The 21,995-nt window shown below is 34.7% G+C and overlaps 1 protein-coding gene across 1 annotated transcript in view; it reads left to right on the top strand.

Moving 5' to 3' along the window:
- The first annotated feature begins 2,113 nt into the window (after positions 1 to 2,113).
- LOC110370808 (uncharacterized protein) overlaps positions 2,114 to 21,995 on the top strand; it is a 68,877-nt gene continuing 48,995 nt past the window's right edge. The window contains exons 1-2 of the mRNA XM_064040498.1: positions 2,114 to 2,409; positions 12,052 to 12,106. Coding sequence (XP_063896568.1) covers positions 12,083 to 12,106 — 24 coding nt within the window. The 5' untranslated portion in view covers positions 2,114 to 2,409; positions 12,052 to 12,082. The remainder of the gene's footprint in view (positions 2,410 to 12,051; positions 12,107 to 21,995) is intronic.

A 21,995-nucleotide genomic window follows, 5' to 3' on the forward strand; every position in this document is an offset into this window, starting at 1 on the left:
GCCTTCTGTTGTGCCTTGTTGAATATATTAAAAAAATATTTCAGCATTCAAAATTGTTAATGTACGAAAATATTACGATTTTTTGATACCTATTTAAAAATATAAGTTTATATTAACTAATATTTTTATTACTTAGTTTATATTAACTTATATTTTTATATAGGTACCAAAAAATCGTATATACCTATTCCTACATACGTACCTACCTAGGTACATTAGCTTTTTTTAATCCGCGGGTTTGTAATACATATATTAATTTTAACTCTCATGGAAAGTTCGCACATCGAGGACAACGTATACCTACACAAACGTCGATAGATATATTATTTATTAGTTTTTTTTTTGACGACTTAACAACTCTATTTGGATAACTTTAAAAGTAAGCCGATTCTGTTTTTTTTTTTGTTTCACAGAAGTTATAGGCTCATGTGAAGATACCGATTGAACCCTAAAATAGGTTTCCGCGCAGCGCAATCTTTTAGGTACTTGACGACAAAAAGTTTTTCGAGAAATATACAGAGATCGGTATTATTGAGGGCCATGAAACTATACATAGATATTTAGTTATATCTTGTTAAGTATATCGATTTAGAATTAGATAAAGTTACATATTTAAAAATTGGTAGCCCATTCTGAATGTAGGCTATTTGCAAGCTGTTTTTCCAAAGGAATATTTTTTAAATGATCGTAACCTTTAGAAGACAAACAGCAAATACTGGTAACAACACAAGTTAGATTAGCCGAGCCGAGATGAAGCTCAGTCATCCGCTACATTATGCGGTCGGCAAAAATTACGCAAAACCTCTTTTTATAATTTCCTAGCTCGTGTCTATGGTATTTAATTGAGGAAGTGGCTTTATCAGTGTTACTTGCGCATTATTATGAAAAAGTTTAAGTATATGGGTAGTATATAACTAGTTATAAGTTGAATAAACTGTAGGTAGGTACCTCCCTAAGTTATGTCCTTTCTTTTTGAACTGGTTAAAAATGTACGAGAAATCCACTTTTCCGTAAAGATTTATTTATGATTGTGCCCCCTTATTTGCATATTACCTAATCAATCTGATTTTCAGAATCGTATACTCCCTGGTAACTATAGCTAGTTCTTTTATGGGAGGAGTCGTAGATATTTTGCTAGGGAAAATTCTTTTTCCCTTTCTGTAAGAATTATGGACTTTCATTCCTACGAGAGGGCTCTATTTCATGAAAATTCCTATTCCATCATAATTTTGTTTCATTTTAACCATGTTTAGAAACTAACAAAGTTGTATAAACTCGGGAATCAAACTGTAATCCATCTCCCCGTACGCTATACGCGTTGCTAAGCTACCAAGCGTTTACAAGCCAGCAACCTAGGGAATCCGGCATGACCAGAAACTAAATATATACAAAGCTGATACACCCCCTATATAACTTTACAACTATAGAAAAATACAGCTCTATATTATATCAGTGATTAATACTTTTTAATGGGCGATATTATTATTAGTTTTGGACCTGTGTAGAAGTTAAAAAGCTCTTATTTTCATTGAGTTTCAAAGCTTGCGGCCTTCAAGGTGATAGCGGGTCACATTCCGACAGGCGGAGTGAGAGAGTGAATAGGTTCTCTCGCTTTAGATACAATGGAGGCTCTTGTGGTGTTGCCAGAGTGACGAGGATTTTACTGTTATGGTAGGTTTTGTGGTAAAGCTTGGTCTAAGTTTAATAAACTTAAGGAAATGGTTATGATAGTGATAATTAGATGTTTTCAGGTGTCTACCTTCTGTAAAAAGATAATGATATGCACGTGTTGATTTTAAAATTACATGCTTAAAAAAAATTCTGACTAAGAACTAATTCCTTCAAAGAATTAACACCAATAATTATTTACAAACAAAATAAAATAACGTAATTAAAAATCTTTTCTAATTATTTTCTACAACAATATGCCTCCGTAATAGGTATATTAGTCATGAAGGCACATTACAACACATTTGGTATTAAAACATTTAAAATATAATATCTCTGCAAATAAACATATTTTGTATCAATAACTCATAGAAGCTTTTCCACCCAAAAGCACACTAAACATTCCACAGTAGAAAACACAACTAAAGGCTGGCAGCCCCCCCAACCGGCAGTCAGTCGTTCAGAGGCTGCGTACGCGCATGCCATCGCGAAACGTTACCATCGACTTACAAACTTACCACCATCCCCCGAACACTTCACAAAACGACTTCAGAACTTCTAGAAGTCCAAATAGTGATGTACTCAAGTGTTAAACGTAGCTAGTGATGTGAAACACTCAAACCAGTGCATATGTAAAGTGGTTTACGATTGATATTTTTTGTTTGTCCGCCTGTGTATGTAATAACCGTGCTCTGAACCAAGAAATGGGTTTATAATTGGTCTAAATCAATGGCCACGATGGTGAGTTATACCTATTTGTGGTTAAAACTAAAAATATTGTGCTATGTATGTGTGCGTAAGTCTGTCTGTAGGTACTTGTTTGTATGTACAGAGAAATGTGTATGTCTTTTACATTATGTTTTATGTATAAACGTTATAATAGTAAGTTCACACATTATGTGTTTGAGAGTTTCTGAAGGAACGTTGTGAACTGCAGTTATAAACACCTGCTAAAGTCGATGAACTAGAAAGTTGTTTTGATGGTTATATCTGTACTTTCAAGTACTTTATCTGAAGCCGTGTGATCATTTAACTGTGCCTAGAGTGAGCTTATCTCTCTATGATGGATATACGAGAGAAAACGTTCAGTTATGCGCGCGCGCAACTTCGCGTTCGTAGAGTAAAAGACATCAACGCGCATTCCTTTGCCGCTGAGGAATTTGTGATCTCAATTATTAAGTTATCTGTTTAATTGCCACGCTCAATATTCATGGCCGTGCTAGTTACATTTTGCATACTTTAGTGGTCATATTTCTATGAATACAGAGCGTTAAAAGTTATGTCTGTACATATTTTATGAACCGGTAATTGCATGTTTTGTATCTTTTGTGACGACCGTACTGATCTTGTATGTAACTTATACCTACATAATTAAAATTCCAAACAACTTTACGCTGTCATACCTACTCCTCGGAACCCGAAAACTTATTACAAATGACGGATCAGTTATAAAACGCCGACACCAATTGAAACCGACAACATAAGTGAAAAAAGTCCACCGCATTGTTCCGAGACCAATTCAACCGTGTAATTGACTTTTGGAGGAAACAACTTACAATTTAATACTTCATATACAAAACTAAACATCGGACCCAAGCTCTAAAAGGACCCTAAAAATGATTCTTGACCATCCAAACTAATATTATAAATGCGAAAGTAACTCTGTCTGTCTGTCCGTCTGTCTGTCTTTTCTTCACTCCTAAACTACTGAACCGATTTGTGTGAAATTTGGTACAGACATAGTTTGGAACTTGAGAAAGGACATAGGATAGTTTTTATTACAAAATAAAAATAAAATGTATTCCGTACTTATAGCGCCATCTATTGGTCAAACCAAAAATATGCCGGAAGTCACTATTCCACGCGGGCAAAAGCTAGTACTTCATATACAAAACTAAACATTGGACCTGAGACCCTAAAGGTCCAAAAATGATCCTTCACCATATTACATATCCTTTACAAAGATTACAGCGCCTTGATCATCATTAAGGCATCAAGAAGGTATTACTTGGTCACCCCGCAATTTTTAACTCATTAGCCTCTCGAATTTTTGTAAAATTATTCATCATTAGGAAAATCGATAAAGTTATGGTGTGCGCTGATGATTTCTCGACAGACATCTTAATTGTTCTTTGATGTTTATGTGCTAAAATTGCTGTTTCCAAGATCTTTCTTTCCCGAATAGACTTTAGTGGCTCGAATAGGACCAAATATTTCATTTCTTTCTCTTGCCTCTGGAGCTATTTGTTACACAAGTAATACTCGAAATTGCCCATTTAATACCAGCAGAAGCTTCAGTCTATATACTACCTACTCTATACCTATTCCTTCAGGACACCCTAGCAACAAGCCCACTAGCTAGGTAGGTACTACCTTTCAATACGGAATAAAGGACATTACAAAAAAAATTCGGCATTCCTTTTCCAAAATCCCCCATTTCGTCAAGGTTCACCTGCTTTAAAACATCAAAAGGGGATCCAAAACGCCGACAAAAATACAAAGTCAACCGCTGAACACACATTTAGATCCCAAAAGCAAATAGAAGTAAATAAATAAGCAAATATAGGCGGTACTTAACGGTCGGCACACGGGGACATTCGAGATGTTAGTTAATGACAAACATACCAACACATCCGTCTCAAGGTCTTCTATGTGAACAATTAAAACTGGCTTCTGTACACGATATCTCTATGTGTATGGAAATTGAATCAGACTACGGTATGAATAGCTACAGCTTAGTAGTTAAAAATCTGATTATGAAATAAGGGGTCTCTATAATCGGATGCAATAGAAATTACTTATACAGTTCTCATCTAGAAACCATCTAGAAACTTAGGGGCTTCTACGGGGCTTACTTTAAGCTAAAGAGGTTCTCATTCACAAAACAGTTCTTGTATACCTCATTAATTACCACTGAAATTGGACTTGAAACAAGTGGTTTGATAAAAAACTTCAGCATGAATAGCTTAAAATGTGTCGATTCGTCTACCTACTTATCGTAAATTTGGAAATGTATCTATATACCACAGAAAGAAAACACCCAATGGCTAGGGGACTAACTATTCTTTTTAAACATTTACCATTTTTCTTTACACACATTGTATTAGATATGTAAATAGAGACAAGGGACTTTCCTAAACTGGAGGAACTGAGGAACGTCGGTGATAGTTGCCAAGACAAGCCTGACCAGTACCCACTAAACGTTATGACTAGCAGCACTCACGCTCAGGCTGAATGTGGATAATTGTGGGGAAAGCCTGCCTTTTATAGTGGACTACATACATAATGTTACTATAGGTTGGTAGTACACCATAGAGTAAATGGGTAGTGACGAGATAAACCCACTTTTGAAGGTACTTATGTTAATAGGACGGGAGATTCAGGCTTCAGTGACAATTAAGTAAGAAGGTTCGTCGTTTGCCCAGCCTTTTCCCAACTATGTTGGGGTCGGCTTCCAGTCTATACGGGTGAAGGTGAGTATCAGTGTTTTACCAGAAGTGACTGTCTGTATGACCTCCTTAATTATCTGACAATTAAGGTTGGTTGTTAAGTAAAATTGGGAAGTTTATTTTAGGTATTCAATTATTTTTATATTCTTGGAACGAACAAGACATCCAAAAGGTATCCAATATGACTAACCGTCATTATAAAACATCTACCGAATAATAATTATACGGACAAAAAATCGTCCAAATAGGTATGAAGCGAAAATGTTGAAATGCCACTATTCCATTAGACTGGATTATACCTACACTACTCAGGTATAATGTACGAGCAACAAAAAACCAACATAATTTGAGACTATTACATTCAATTATGTACCTACGCGAATAAGTTCGTCGTTTCAACTATTCGGGGCAAAAAAACTGAATTGCGAGAATCCGTTTTTCCGTATGAACGTTGAACAGTGATGTTAAAAAGCGTGATTATAATAATGTATAGAATGTAAGTATGCTGTAGTCACGATTTCACTCGATATCCATCTTTTCTCTTTAAAAAGAATCCTGTACTTACAAATTGCTTCAAAAATTGGTCCACTTCTATAAGAGACTAGGCAGTCGGGCAAGTACTTTTTCAAATAAATAGAGTCATCATCTGCCTAGACTTTTCCCAACTATATTGGGGTCAGTTTGTAACTGAGTATATCAGAAAATAATATAATTCTCAAATCTACCGAAACCTTTGACACTGAGCACTTATATATGCTTAAGCCAATTTTACCTGTACCCCAGGTATCAAATATAATATCTAACTTTAGTACAACAAAAAATATACATAGGTAACTATACAATATGTTTTGTATTCTACTCGTGTGGGTCCGTCATTTTTTTGCATAATGATTAAGAGTTTATTTTTAACACAATCGTGGCGAGAATATATTATTACCGCTTTTGTTTTTATTTGAAGGGGTTACCTGTGTAACCTTTCCATAGATAACATTGTCAAAATATGTATGATGTTGATATTAATCTAATGCACGAATCTTAGATCAAACATGTCGGTTATAGTTGTGTTGTCTATCAATTTAAATGTTAAGGTTATAGACAATCGGAATACGTCTCTACGTTTATTTGATTAATTTTGAATTCTCAATATTTATTGAGATCCCGTAGTTATGGCTCCTAGGGAAACCCTTATTTTTTAAAGTGATCTCTTAAGTCGAGCAAATTCTAAAAGAAAAACTAAATGCAATAGTTGCTTTTGCGATCTTTAGAAGTCTATAGATCCTCGTGTTAGAGTTTTTTTCCTTTCGCATGAATCCAGTGCCGAACATCGTCGGTCAAATAACAAAGAAATAGGAAAACATTCACCAAAAATATAAAACAGTATTTCCACAAAATTTTCCTCAAAAAATATGAATACAAAACACAAAACCAATCAACATACATCAAAATGCCTCAACGTGCATAGTCCGCTAGAGGCACAACACTACGTTAACCGCCTACATTACAAGTAACAGGTAGCAGTATTTTTGTATTATTTGTATTTTCCTCAAGGATTGTGTATTGGGCACCGCCGGGCCCCGGCCGTCAATGTTGGGGCCCGCGGCGAGACGGTGCGCACGCGACTATGCCTTTTGATAAAGGTTTGAAAGACGGCTAACTGTAAACGGTTGGTTCGTGATGAGACGCATTTTGGGAAGACGTTGAAGGACAAATGTGGCTGTTAATTATATGGGGCTGTTGTGATTGGTACTAAGTAGTTTGATATTTCGTCATACATTTTGAACTTTGGAGGAAAAGCTGAGGTATCAAAGGTATGAAGAAAGTACCTTGAAATAAATGGTCATCCCCAAATGCTTTGTTTCATGTGCAAATGACAAGCAATGCCGAAAGTTTGAGCTAGTTTTCGCTGTGAACTTTTAAATTTACGAACTGTAGGTACATACTAAATGACGCTCTTATTTATTCTAGAAAACTAATTTGGATATTAAAATTAATTATACTGCCAAAATCTCTGCTATGAATAAACATTAAAATCTTAGTCACCTGACAAATGTATTAGGAATATTAATTTACAACGGTAGTTTGATTATTTAATGGTAACATTATATTACAGGCTGCCGGTAAGCAGAACATTTATAACAGAATACGTAAGACTCATATTATATTAACCGTTGCTTTAATTATTACAAGTTCATGAGAACTAGGATATAAACAATTTTATAAATAGTGTTTATATACCTATGTTTTGAGACTTTCGCAGACTCTTGAAGACGCTTGAGTTCACTTGAATGACTTTTCTCCTCATATTTTCTGTTTCTCTGTTAACACATAAATTGTAAAGAAATATTGAAAGCTTCTGGTATTGACAATAATTAAATACTTTACTCAGTACACTCAACTCAAGCATTACTTGAGATAATGAGGAAATCCGGCGCACACTTAAAATATTGTTAGAAATAATGATGTTAAAGAATTTAACTTTATCTCCAACAAACTTCTACTATTTCTATTTGAGGAATAAAATAAGAAACACTTGATATTCAAAACTGAGTCTTATGCACTACAAAATAAATCCGTTATCCCTTTGGCTTGTAGGAACATACAAATTACACTGATTGGTCTACTCACGCCAGTTCACGTGCTCATAATGATACCATGTCATACTAAGTTAGGATTTGAATTTTTTAGCCATCTGGCTACTGTTTAAGAGGCATAGCTCGAAGGCACAAAGCATGTTTTTGTTCAACATTCAGCTACTAACGTAACAATTTTACGAAATTTATGGTTAAGCACAAAAACTTTTTGGTACGAACGTGATGTTGGTACACCTGTTTTTGGTATAAAAGTGTGCCCAGAGGTTGTAGGTTTGTCTTCAATTATTTTACGATCTTTTTGTAATTAGATGCTGTAGGTGGTGTCTGAAGGTTTTAATGTGGAAATGATTAGCTTTGTACAATAATTCTCTTATTTTGAGTAGATATCATATGAACTCGTAAGATGGCCAATTATCTTGTGTCCATGTTCTCGTTAATGAGGATGCTATCATAATTTATTATGCTTTTTTAACCATACTTAGTTTGGGGCATACTGAAATACAATGTAACTATAACTAAGTACGTTTTCTATGTGTTCTGTACTGTTACGGCCTTTTATCGTCCCACTGCTGGGCACAGGCCTCCTCTCACATGGAGAAGGATCGAGCATTAATCACCACGCTTGCTCAATGCGGGTTGGTGATTTCAGACTTTCGTTTACTATGTACCTAATTTTATTATATAAATTATATAATCAAACTATTCTGACTAATCAAATGACTATGCAGTTACATTAGTAAGTCAATTGGTATTTTTAAGTGGTTCTTACATTGCCAAATGTGATTTAGATCCAAAATACCTATTACGCGAAGCAGGCAATCCCTTTTACCAGACAACGGAAACATAAAAATCTCAAAGCAGCCGAATAGTAGGTAGTGGTTAACCCGTCGTTTGCGAACGCACTTTACCGACTACGAGGGGAACACCAATTAATATCATGTTTCCGTCAGACTGCACTATTACAAGTTACGCTTGCATTTTACCTTTACTAAAAAACCTTCTTCATATCTTCGAAGTTTATAATCATTTTATTCCTTACTGAATTTCACCAAGCTAGCCGACCGAGGGAGTCGACCCCAACACAGTTGGAAAAAAGGCTTGGGAGATGATGATGATGACCAAACTAAAATTGATATGAATCCTCTTTTTTATTTTCTTAAGCGTGACAGCTTTCTTACGTAACGTACGGGCTGCGGGATTGTTCGAAAGAGTTACCGCAGCCCTGGTACATAAAGGGCTTAAGAAGGAACATGATGGGTTTTTAGTTAGTAAGAGTCTAACACTCCTTCACAGTGCACTCATAGCGTGAGGTGTTGATGATTTCCCACCGAGAAAAAAAAATATCCCCTTTTTGGTTGTCTTAGGCGTGCCAACTTCCTCATAAATACTAGTTTTGACATAATAATAAAACTAAATATTATCATTCCGAGTCGAGCCATAAAGTAACAATATTTAAGGGTCACTTTACGAGTCTGTTTTATTGCCAAAGTTATAATCATAGGCAATAATAACACATGGGAGTTGCAACAGTGTTGCCAGCGTGAAGAAAAGGTTTTATACCTTTCGTAAACAATGTTCCTTTCGTCGGGTGAAAATACCAGAGTTTAGCAGACATGTAAATGTCTCGTTCTTGAGATTTTGTAATAATTATCTATAGTCAAATCTATAGCGGTAATGCGCGAACAGTCGTACTGTACTTTAGCTAGTTTTAACTGGTGTTTTAATATTACTTGAGTACTTAAAATCCTTTGATAGGAATGTAAATATTTTAGTTCCTTTTAACTAACAAGTTACATAAAATATGCTATAAAAATATTTAACTCTTACGTTCTCTGATTTGAATGTCCTTTTCCCCAACTAGCTTTCCACGCAGTTTCGCATGAGTTGGTTCTTCTTAAAATATGCTATAAATATCTTTAACTCTTACGTTCTCTGATTTGAATGTCCTTTTCCCAACTAGCTTTCCACGCAGTTTCGCATGAGTTGGTTCTTCTTCTACTTTCAAGTAAAAAGCAGCCTATTTCCTCTATGAAGCTATATACGAAGGGTGAATACTACAAACAATGGTCCTATATACTAAAGAAGCTGTATACTATATACTATGAGGATATATACTTAAAGTTTTAAACCAGTCATTTTGGCATGAAAATGCTGTAGACAGACAGATAGAGTTACTTTCGCATTTATAGCTTTTAACATTTGTAGCTAAAGAGGAGTCAGCACTTCATCAACTTTACCGTTTTTAATTTTGATGGTGTAAAATCACTGCATAGGCTGCAAGCTACTTACCGTGTGCAATCTACATATCTGATATAATATGCCAGCCCAGGAATGTGACGAGCTATCTGCAGGAAGTGTTGATCCGACATCGATATACACTTCTTATAATACATGCCCGACGCTTCTAGTCTAGCGGCTTGTTTAATCGCTCAATCTTCAGAAGATATCGAGCGAAAAATTGCACTACTAAAGATGCTTTATCGGTTTCGGTTCAGTATGGAATCCGTCATTTTCAGAGGTTGTATCGTGAAATACTGGATTTTGCCCGAGATTTAGTCCGCGTATAATAGTTGCAGAGGTATAATGATAGATGTTTCCCCCAGCACCACCGTTCCGAAAGAAGTACTGTACGCTATCTCAAAGTTTCTAACTACGCCACGCCGATTTTTTTCTAAATCGTTTCATGCGTTTTTATTTGAAACAAACAAACAAATCACTTTCGCATGCATGTATAATAAGGATTATCCTGTTAGTCTTCGCCGAACCAATGGTGTTCCATATTCAAAACTGACGTTTACTTTTGTTTTTAAAATAAATTTTCTGGCAGACTGCATTAACTTTTGTTCTTTACGGCCAGCATCTTTCCTCTTAATCTTATGGCGGACATAATAACTCCTTTTTCAGGACGTCAAAATGTTGCTTTTGACCTGTCCATGTTTTTAATAGCCCATTGTCTAGCACAAGGTTCAGGTCGTAAAAAGAATGTTTTCGTCGAACTTTCGATCTCGAAATCAATTCAGACCGGTCGTCGGTTTTTTGACTTTGCGCTTACAAAAACATGTTTTTTTTTATATATTGGCTAATTGTGTTTGGAAATCATTTCCTTTTCACTGAACCTCGGGCTTTGTAATTTTACTGCTTAACCTTATACAGAGTTTAACTAACATTGTAATGTAAGTTTCAACAAATAAATAAACCAATAAAGAGAGCGGTCTATTAAAACCCAACTTCAGTGGATAATATTTCACGCACAAAGTTATTACTCATCGATATGACATTAAAGCTACCTGTCTTTTAATGTCTCTATGGCCAGTCTGACAACCGCTACCGGAAACGATCATCGAACATATTATTGCCTTGCCTTCCACGATAACCACCTTTTATGCAAATTAGAACCTTAATCCCACGCACCAAGGTGTAATTTCTCTCTAACGTGTCACTCCTACATTGTGACTTTCAAAAGTGCACATCAAAGTCAGCAACGCTATAATTTACCGCTTATTTTATAAGAAATCGCGGATTTTAGCTCGGTTATCGCCTTTTACAGAACTAATTAAGTAATTAAAACCATTAGATTCCACCGTAATTATTAGTGAAGGTATGTTCTGTTTAAGTTTAATTACACGTCGTGTTGCCAGGTGAAAAAATCCTGACAGGTTCTTGAGTGCACACTGGTTTCTGTGCAGTTTTCTAAGGAGTTGAGATATTGTTTGTTGGCAATACAGTGAGTTAAAATATGAGGAAAGAAGACATGTCGTAGATCAGAGGCACGTCATCCCGTAGCTGGTGAGGGAAATTGAATCTCTGAAATATGGAGGAGCGTTTATTTATTGTTATTAGGCTTACCGCCTCATTGCTGTACATTGGCCGATTGGTGCCGTGGGACCGTCGTGCGAGTACGAATACGAGACTTTTTCCGTGTGATCTTAGTTAAGCTTAACGTGTAATTTCACTTTGTATTGCATCATTGAATGCATAACAGGTATGCATGAGTTTTATCTGACGAGTTTTATTTAGGTAACGTTAAGTTGGATAATCCCTGAAAGTCATGAGATTGGGTTCTTTCGTTCTGGTCATCATGCTTACATGGTAGGTACTCATTATCCGACTCCTTTATGTGTAAGTAACTGAAATTGGATAATGAATACCTAACTAACTCATTATCCTCAGTTCAGAATTTTTCCCTATCTCTGATAGAAAACTTATATTGTTTCTTATGTTAGTATGGTGGTTTGTTTTCTACACAGATGTTAAGTGTCCCCTTACCACAGAGTTTCCCTATATTATTAACCTATACCAAAACATTATAATATCGTTGACTTAACGATGTTTCTGTTTTCCAGATCCGGTTAAGAAGACCATAGCCTCCTCAAAATGTCGCAGAGAGATTTCTCAGAGGTATGTTTTATTTTTAGCTTTTATAATACAATAAAATATTTTATTATTTCCTTATGCGTCGCGAATGAAGTAAACATAGATTATGATCAGTTGTTTACCCCTGTATGTTGTTGAACACCGCTAGGGAAAACTTGTTTTCAACGTGAACGACAAATTGAGTTATCTGAAGATTATTTTGTTTGCCCAGGCTTGTTTGTTTGTAAATAGAAACATGATTTTAGAGACATTTGAATTCTAAGTGGGTACCTGTAAAACCTGAGTCTGAATGTCTACTTTCATCCTCAGTGTTTGCATTAACCAAGTAATGTGTAGGATGTTGATATAGTGATAATATTAGTCAGCTGTATTAGTGTGCAAACCAGCCCCGTTATAGAACGCGTCGAGGCCTCAGGAGGCTGTTAACAAACCCCTCAGTTATTGACCTTTCGTCGAACCCCGCTGGGAATAGATAATTGCGTATTTTGATCTTTATAGTAACCTAGATATTTGTCTCTTTTATAAATCGAACGATCGTACTAAACAGGAATTGCCGTGTGGAAAATCCGCTAGTGGGAGAGCGCTCTTACGCGATAAGCTCTACTTGCCTTTGTACGAAAATATAAACATAGTATTCATAAAGAATGAAAAAAAAATTAGAATGAAAAAATTATGTATCTGAGATTTTTTCTAGGAAGTCAATTGCCTTGAATGTTATATAAAGAAGAGACCCAAAGTTAATTATTAGACATTTTATAATGGCATTATCTTTAGCAATATAACATAGTTACGGAGATTTTATTTTTTTTAAATGACGGGTACCGAACGCACCCACTTGACATCTGACGCGCGTAAGGGCGCCAAGTTTGTTTATGTTTTGCTACACGTCCACAACAAAAGTATTTCTGTTTTTTTTTTGCTACAAATAATTGAGTGCTTTCAATATATTAAATAATTATGAGAACCAGTCAGACGCAATATGAAATGATGGTTGAATTCATGGAAGCGTGAGTAAACAGTTTTAATAAGTTTGAGTGGCATAAACTTTAGTGTGAAGTATTTTAAGTGCAATGCAGCTATTTCTATATTCTATATTTTTAAATTCGGTTTCATTTGTGTCCAGTGGGTTAATTCTATTCCTAAGTTTTGCTCTACAATGATTAAAAATAAACATATAAATAACAATTTTTTTTTCAAACACATTAATTCTATAGGTATCTACGCAAATAAATAAAATATGATTTAATTACTTAGGTACCTTGTTTCTCGTGATTGATATCCATAATTTTCTAGTAAATTTGAAGCTAAAAAATAATATGCGGTACTACGTTCATACAGTGGCGGTCTTTGCATTTTAAAGTATATTGAAGCTATTACTAATTGTTCCAATAACTTAACAATAATTTTAAAACACTTCTATTCACAAAACTAACTCTAAACAAAACATAAACACGGTTAAAACTTTATTTTTACACTTCTCGAAACTTTTCTCACCGACTTTTTTCAAGTGAATAATGTTTCGACATACTCGATAGCCAGCCTTCGAGAGTTTACGTTACCGTACGTCAAAACAATGTTCGTGCTGCCATGTTTTGTTTCCTTTTACGCCCGATAGGGGCGCTGTACAATTCTCATACAAATGTTACTCGATTTCGATACGAATAACTTTTCGCAAATATTCGTGCTTGGGCTACTGATTACTTTAAGTAGTTTCGTCGTTACCATGGTAACGTCTTGTTATTTATGCACGTCAATCGCATTATTAAGGTGAAATAGATGTAGAAAGTAGTCTCCCGAAGCCAGACATATTTTGAAGAAATGGTTGTGAAGCTCGTCTGTTCGACATTTCCGCAAAGTTGAGATAGTTCGCAGAAACACCTACATACTCGGCTCGGCGTGTTTGATGTCGTTTATTGCTACAACCTATAATGTTTCAGGATCGTATAAATAATTATAATTAGAGAAAGGCGTGTTCTTTGAGGTAATATTACTGTCATATGTATTAATACTTTCTGATACGACGATTTGAAATTTGCAATTTAACTTGTAACAATTTTGATGCGATCACATTTCAACTTAATGGCGAAAATAGATTGTAAGATGATGATAGGTATCAATTACAAGAATATTACAGTTTTATTGCTGATCAATTTAGTATCCAGAGCTTTCCTGAGCAGAATATTATAAAGCAGCTTTTCCAACACTCAAACACAGATCAATTTTCAAACAACATAGCATAAACCTAACCCGTGGAACTCAAAGCCACATAATTTACATTTTCCTTCTCCTATTACGTCTAATCTGACGCCTAATTATCTTATCACGAGGGATTATAGGGGGCGCCACGGGCGAGTCGTCCGCGATAGAATTACGCGTGCTGTGTATCGCGCGACTGTTTAATACGGTACCGCGGCGACGTGCGGTGCATGCAGTGTAATAACAAGTTGCACGCGATGCACCGGGACAGGGGAGAGGGAGGGGAGGGAAATTAACTTTATATGTCTACTTTATACTTGCAAAAAGTACTCCAACTTCTAAACAGACTTATTCTTTATACGAGTCAAAGGACTAGAAAGGTAAGTCGGTCCTGCTGGCAGTCAGGCGCGAAAAGCTCGTGACTAATTACGAACTCACGACTTGACGTATAAAGTCCTTTATTTGCATTCTTTCCAATTTCTTCACTTAAAAACACACTTATGATTATGTATATTTTTTCTTCACCCATAAAATTTTCGCACATATACAGCTTTAAGTCGTCTCTTTCAACACTTAGGTACTAGAAACTTTTTCTCACTTGAAAACTTACCTCTATAGGTAATACATTTTCTTCACCCTGAGCCAGAATATACTCTATAATATCCTTCTATAAGTCGTTTTTCAACACCTACATTAACATAACCTCACACGTCTATTTTAGTTCAGGATCAAACAACAGTACAGTGCAGATGTTATCTTATTTATAATATCGAATTATAACCGTGGAAGCTACTTCTTATCTGGCAACCACAGAGTAATTACAGAATGGAAGCCACACGTACACGGAATGCTGAAATATGCCACGTTTATGGGTAACTGAGGTTTCTGCCTGTTAATGACAACATATTTCAAACGCTGGAAGTAGAGTATTTACACCACAAAATTCATATTCCAACTTGCAGGTGTGGTTAAAATTCTCAGCGATTTCCAAAGCATCATATTTTAATAACTGTTGCGCATCAATTGGCTCAGTGGCATTCAGGATGTACGTTAGATACTGGTTTATTTTTTTTAACGAACAAAATGTATTTTGTTCTTCCTTACTGATATAGAATACATTCATAATTTGTGCTTCCAAGTTTTAAAACTTTCAGCGCATTTCATATAAGTCACCAATCACTACCATTTACTCACCTTACCACTCCATTCACTATCTGCTCCATGCTTCCTACTGAGGGATAAACGTTATTGCAATACGCCCGTGGCGTGAGCTACTTATCTGTCGCTACACAGCTTGGCAGTCTACCTGTCTCACACCGTGAAGGTTTAAAATGGTGTCTGATGTCACCCTACTTAGTTTAGCTGGCTGGATATTGAACTAGTTTTGATTGAACTAATAAGTTTTTCGTAATACAAAGTATTGAAGAAGTTTTGTATGTGTAGATTTTCGGTAATATTGGCGAAAATTAATTTCATTCTTAACAAAACTATCCATGGATTATTTCTTCGTTTATAAACAGTCTCTACTGTAGAAATATGGATATTAGTTACAAACGTCTCTGCTGTAGTAAATTGGATATTAGTTACAAAACTATTGTTTTTACGTACCTACTTGCTTAAACATTGCTTAAAGAGAATTAAGATATTCATACCCCGCTAAAGTAATTACCAATTTTACTACATTTTAAAAGATAATCCTGAAAAATTATACTCATCTTATTGCATTGTAGCGTTTCTTTTATTACTCGTCTATTTTAGTGGCGATTGTTAGGCCGTGCACCCATTAGTGAGACAATATGTCATATTTTAGCACGTGACGAGACGTGTGTGTACTGCAGTGCAGTTGGTAGGTACCTCATGACAGTCGACCTGGGAGAAATGTTGCAGGAGCTGTGCACATTGTGTGCTCGCTTCCTTATATTTGAGGGCAATAAGGAAAGGGATTGAAATATGTTTGTGTGTTGCTAAGGGACGGGTAGTAAAGTTTGTAAGATATATTAAAATATACGTAGCAAACTTGCCCTATATTATTATATAGTAAACTTTTAGCTTTGATCATCAACAGCCTTCTTATTGACTCACGCTGTAGGTCGATTGGTCAAGGCGAATTGGTAATATCAAACTTGTTAGTCCGAGTTTGCACTAAAGACTAAAGCGTGGCTTTTAGAGTCAAGAGTAATATATTCTTCTAGCCAACAAAAACTAGGTAGAACAAAACAAAAAATAACGTTTCATACTTGTAAAGAGAGCAAGCTTATCATGATAAACCCACATAATTTGTCACGACAATATAATAAAACATGTTATTTTTTATCAAAACTGCTCGAACGTCCGCATTCGTGATGCGAAACTCGTGTTAATTTCTCTTAAACTTAACTTTCCATCCGCTGCCTAATTAACGTTTGTAATTAAAATATTAATTAGGGTTCAACTTGAAATACAGAATTTTGATATTTCTTTTCTTCTTTGAAAATATAACTTATTTACTACATAGGCATGAGTTATGTTCTATTTACAAATTTTGCAGTAAAAGCAGCTTTTACAATAAATACGATTTCGCCTCAAAAAATTCAATGGATTCAATGGATTTGACTCTTGCTTGACACAGGAATCGATAAACCTTAGAATTCATTAACAAGTGGGTATAAACACACTATGTGTTTTTGAGTTGCCTATACTTACTTACTTATAGTTAAGGAAATATAACTTATCTTGTTAACTCTTGAGCTGTCATTGTTGTTTATACCTGCTTTTGCTGGAGTGCTATTTAAATTAATTAGTAAAAGATTATTCTGCCCAGCCTTTGTACATTTAAATATTTACAAATGACTACAAGTTAATTTATGTTTTATTATTTTGCAAATATGTTAACAAGAGTTTTCAAGTTTATAAACCCAACTGCATAGCACTTGAAAAATAACTAAGATACTTAGGCCCACGTTCACCGGCAACATAAACGTCTGTTTTCCTTGAAACAACTGTTACTTTGGAAATTGAATTTGGAAATAAAAAGGTTTTGTTCTGCAATAGAAAAATGCTGAGGTAGCCCGGTAAGTTATTAAAATTTATAGTAAACAGTGCTTTTAGGAAAACTGACGTTTATTGTCGGGAGAATTGGTCCTTCCTCTACATACAAATCTATACTAATATTATAAAGCTGAAGAGTTTGTTTGTTTGTTTGAACGCGCTAATCTCAGTACCTGCTGGTCCGATTTGAAAATTTCTTTCACTATTAGATAGCCCATTTATCGAGGAAGGCTATAGGCTACTTTTTATCCGGGTTCGTGCCGAGGTTCCCACGGGATGCGGGTGAAACCGCTGGCAGAAACTAGGTATTTTGAAAATAAAAAGGTTTTGTTCTGCAATACAAATGCTAAGGTAGCTCGACAAGTTATTAAAATTCATAGTAAATAGTGGTTTTAGGAAAACTAACGTTTATTGTCGGGGGAATTGGTCCTTCCTATATCTACATACCTACATACATACATATAAAGACGACCAGTAAATCAGCACGCGCGCACAACGCGTGCTACAACCGTAGCATCTATTTGTTATTCTGAATACGTATTCATTCCAACACTTTTATTGTCTCCGGCAAATTAAACGGTTTTATGAAGCACTAAATTACATACAAAAGTAATCTTTTAATGCTTGTTGATTTCCTTCGATAATGTTTTTATTTATTTTGAAAAAATACATTACACAAATACATATTTTTTTCGAAAACTATGTCATAAATTCTACATCATGTTTAATTAAAACAAAGGATAAATATTCGTTCTTCTACTAAATAAATACTCTATGGGAACCTTGGTATTTAGGGCCGATTTACGCTTGACCGGTTTGTTAAATTAATTAGTAGATGCAAACATTACTGTTTGGTCACGTCTTTCCGGGTTAGACGATACTTTGTAAGCCGCTCTCACCATTATCTACTAACTACATAAGCATGCATGTTGTATGTGCATATATAACTTTCTATTAGTCATATCGCCTTCCTCTATCATCAGCTTCTAACAAACAAATTAGGAAAGCAAATCTATGTACAGTCTAATACAAGTAATGAGTACCTACGATAGAATTTACACAATAAATATTGGATCAACATTTCCTATGAGTTCCCTGTCAAACTTGTCTAATACACAATTGCTCACAAAAAGCAATATTAAATATCATAAAATAAAAAATATAGGTAAACTTCTTGCAGCTCCATCTTATGTCAAGTTACCCTATTGTATAACATTTGTCCATAAAAAAACACGTCAGATCAAAATCCCTAAAATTCGTTCCATATTTTGTGTCTACCTGGCCACATTATTGTGTGAAGCGTCCGGGCATCGAAGCTGAGCCTTTGTGGGCGCCGCGACCGCAAAGATGCGCTTGCTGTTATTAAACCGTACTTGCTTTCAATGATATGGATTGCGGGGTTTTGTTTCCGCAGGTGTTTTATTGTAAAATCTTTGAAGAAGTTTGTTTTGATAGATTTTGTTGGTATTTTGCATTATTGTAGATATATTTTATCGTTTTATCCGCCCAGGCAAGTAATTTTTGCTGAAATAACATGAGTATAACTTCGTGTTACATTGTTTAACACACAACACACTCTGATACTGATTAATAACTATGAAGAAAAACGAAAACCCTTAAAACCGTTACTTAATTAAATGTCTAAAACAAACAAAGTGCTTTGAGATTGAGATGTATTGGGTGTGGTTATTTATCCACTACATAGGTACCTATCTAAATATGAAGAATGAAGAGTTCTCTGCACAAAACGTACGAAATAAGGAGTAGGAGCTAAAGCTGACCAAAATCATATCTTAAAGCTAAGTTAAAAGCGATAGACAAAGTAATATTAGTGTGATAACATAAGTCAGTTTTTATAACAACAACAACATGCATAACATGTTTATTTACAAGCAGATAAGTGTAAGTGGATCATCTCGTTATGCTAAATTACTCAGATAATGTACTGTTGATACTTACAAATTACAATATTGTAATGGGAACAATTTTCTTTCAAGTCTTGTTGATAAAATTGCAGGTGTATACCGATATAGATTATCACACTTCTAGTAAGACAAACATTTAATCTATGAAATATGCACGATGCATAAAAAATCCTATGCATTAACGTATACTGTATCATTTTATGCCAAATAACAGTATTATATGCAATCCATATAACCCGATGTAGGTGTAAATAATACTTAAGGATTATAGGGCATATATAAAGTCTATAAAGTCTAAATTCAACTCCAAACTAGGTCAACCTGGCTGAATTTTGTCTCCGATTGTTATACTTGTCCTCGACTTCAACTTACCAAGACAGTAATATTCAATTCCATCATACAAGAAATTCAATACTCCAATCACTGAAAAATAAATTCAAATTTACAAAAACACTACCTTGAAAAACTAATTCATACCTACTCACCACTATTCATCTGTAAACAACATACGTTTATGAAAACCCCTCGCCACAGACTCAATAACTTCTAGAAGTATTAAGTACAACAAACACAACAGCCTACTATTTACAAAACAAAACCTCAAAAACTGCTAACCGTAGCAACCAATTAGGGTCTATAAGCCCATTACCTGACTCTTCGCAGAACGTAATAGCATATACAATTGGATCGCAGAAACGCCGGCGTATCTAAAAACTGTTTATTACAAGGTAGGTACATGGAGTTAATTCGGTCGCTGGCTAATTTCTGGATAACATCGTCGGGCTCCGTGCCACATTCTTGCGCGTCTAAGAGCTAATTAAGTCTACCTAGCGCACACCCTTCGGACGCTGTGCTGGGACGGACTTGGGAAGCTGTTTTCTAGGAATATTTGTTTGTTAGACGCATATTGTGTTCCGTTAAAGAATAACGTTTGGGGATTAGGGTTTAAGCATATTATTTATCCAAAATTCTTAACTTACAAATAAACTTTACTTAGAAAAAAAGTTCTTTAAATTATTCTACATGGAATATTTAAACGAGAGTATTTTAAGGTGACAGTTTTATTGTTTACAAAGAATGTTAAAGCATTTATTACATTTTACGGTTTTAAGCATCTCATTAATACAGTAAACTCCTACGAATAGCTTTAAAATTTTCATAATCTTGTAAAATTACGAACAAGTAAAGTAACTTAAGTCTGATATACGGTCTACTAAATGCATTCCATATCTATATTGGTCTTTGAGATTCTACTTAATAGCCATGAAGGTGACCATTAATTGACTTGCATATTGGTAATTATTTAAAAGTATAATTATAATCAACGTCTCGGTGGTCTTGAAGCAAGAATGGCTGATACCGACAATACTTTAGTGCGCGTCGTAATAAAAATAAAGATTTCCATTAATGTTTATGGCTAAATATAAAATAACAACAGATAACGTTGGATATAAAGTATTAAAGTTAAAGCCATAAATGTTACAGAATGCATTATGTCCAAACCTTAGTAGATTGTAGCTTTAAGTTTACCTATAGGTATATCTAAATCATTTTTTTTTAACTCTGAAATAATTTCATTGGAACAAAGCTATATTCTAAATCCACTAAAGACAAATTCGCAACCCTAAAATCAGGCAGGTACACTATTATAGATACCTATACGTATACAGAAATATTTAATCCCATCAAAAACATTAAATGTAAAAAAGCCAATCCTCTACGCAGTTCTTCCACCGTAAAAAGTTTTGAGATCGCATAGAAGCCAAGTCCTGTTCAAGTTTAATTGTAATAATAAATCAACATTTTGTGACTATATTAATTAAATAGTTTTGTTCATATTACAATAATATTGACTTAGCCATGAGCACAATAAACTACAAATATAATACAGCATATCTTGGAGAGGTGAAAGTCAAACATGGAGTTAATGGAGTTAATATCACAGAATTAAATACATTTAGTTTATTCAATCGTTACTAAATGACAGTCAGTATCATCCATCACTGAACTGCACATGTACTATGGCGGATGTTTAGTCCATGGTGATCTCAAATTCTAAGTCTTTTAAGTCCTTGTCTAAGTTCTTCAGTGCATAATCAGTCCAATCGTAAAATCATGTCCATATAGAATTTATCAATTCAATGGTATTTACACATTATTACAAGGAGCGACTTTTAACTTGTGCTCATGGCCAAGACAATATTATTGTAATATGAACAAAACTATTTAATTAATATAGTCACAAAATGTTGATTTATTATTACAATTAAAGTTGAACAGGACTTGGCTTCTATGCGATCTCAAAACTTTTTACGGTGGAAGAACTGCGTAGAGGATTGGCTTTTTTACATTTAATGTTTTTGATGGGATCTAATTTATTTTTTGTAGGTCTCTTTCTTCTCTAAGTATCTCTTTCTTCTATAGTATATAACAAATTAAATTAACTTACATGCAACTAACTAAATATATAACAAACTAAATATGTACACCTAAAGTAGCACGTAAACAACATTTTTTTAAAATAAACTAATAATTTTCGAAATTGACGAATTTTTGAATCAAATATCTTTTAGAACAAAAGAGATTTATTTCAGAGGTAGATGGCGCTATCACATGTGATTATTAGATTTTTTTAAAAAGTACTACTTATACTAAGCTATGTAACGAAACCATAGCGCGATTTAGACCAGGACAACGCCATCTATCGAGCGAGCATGCAGTATGTATCGCACTGCATTAAATGAAAGATTTTATCATTGTTCATT

The sequence above is a fragment of the Helicoverpa armigera genome, chromosome 22 (genome assembly GCF_030705265.1).
Source record: "Helicoverpa armigera isolate CAAS_96S chromosome 22, ASM3070526v1, whole genome shotgun sequence".
Taxonomy (NCBI): Eukaryota; Metazoa; Arthropoda; class Insecta; order Lepidoptera; family Noctuidae; genus Helicoverpa; species Helicoverpa armigera.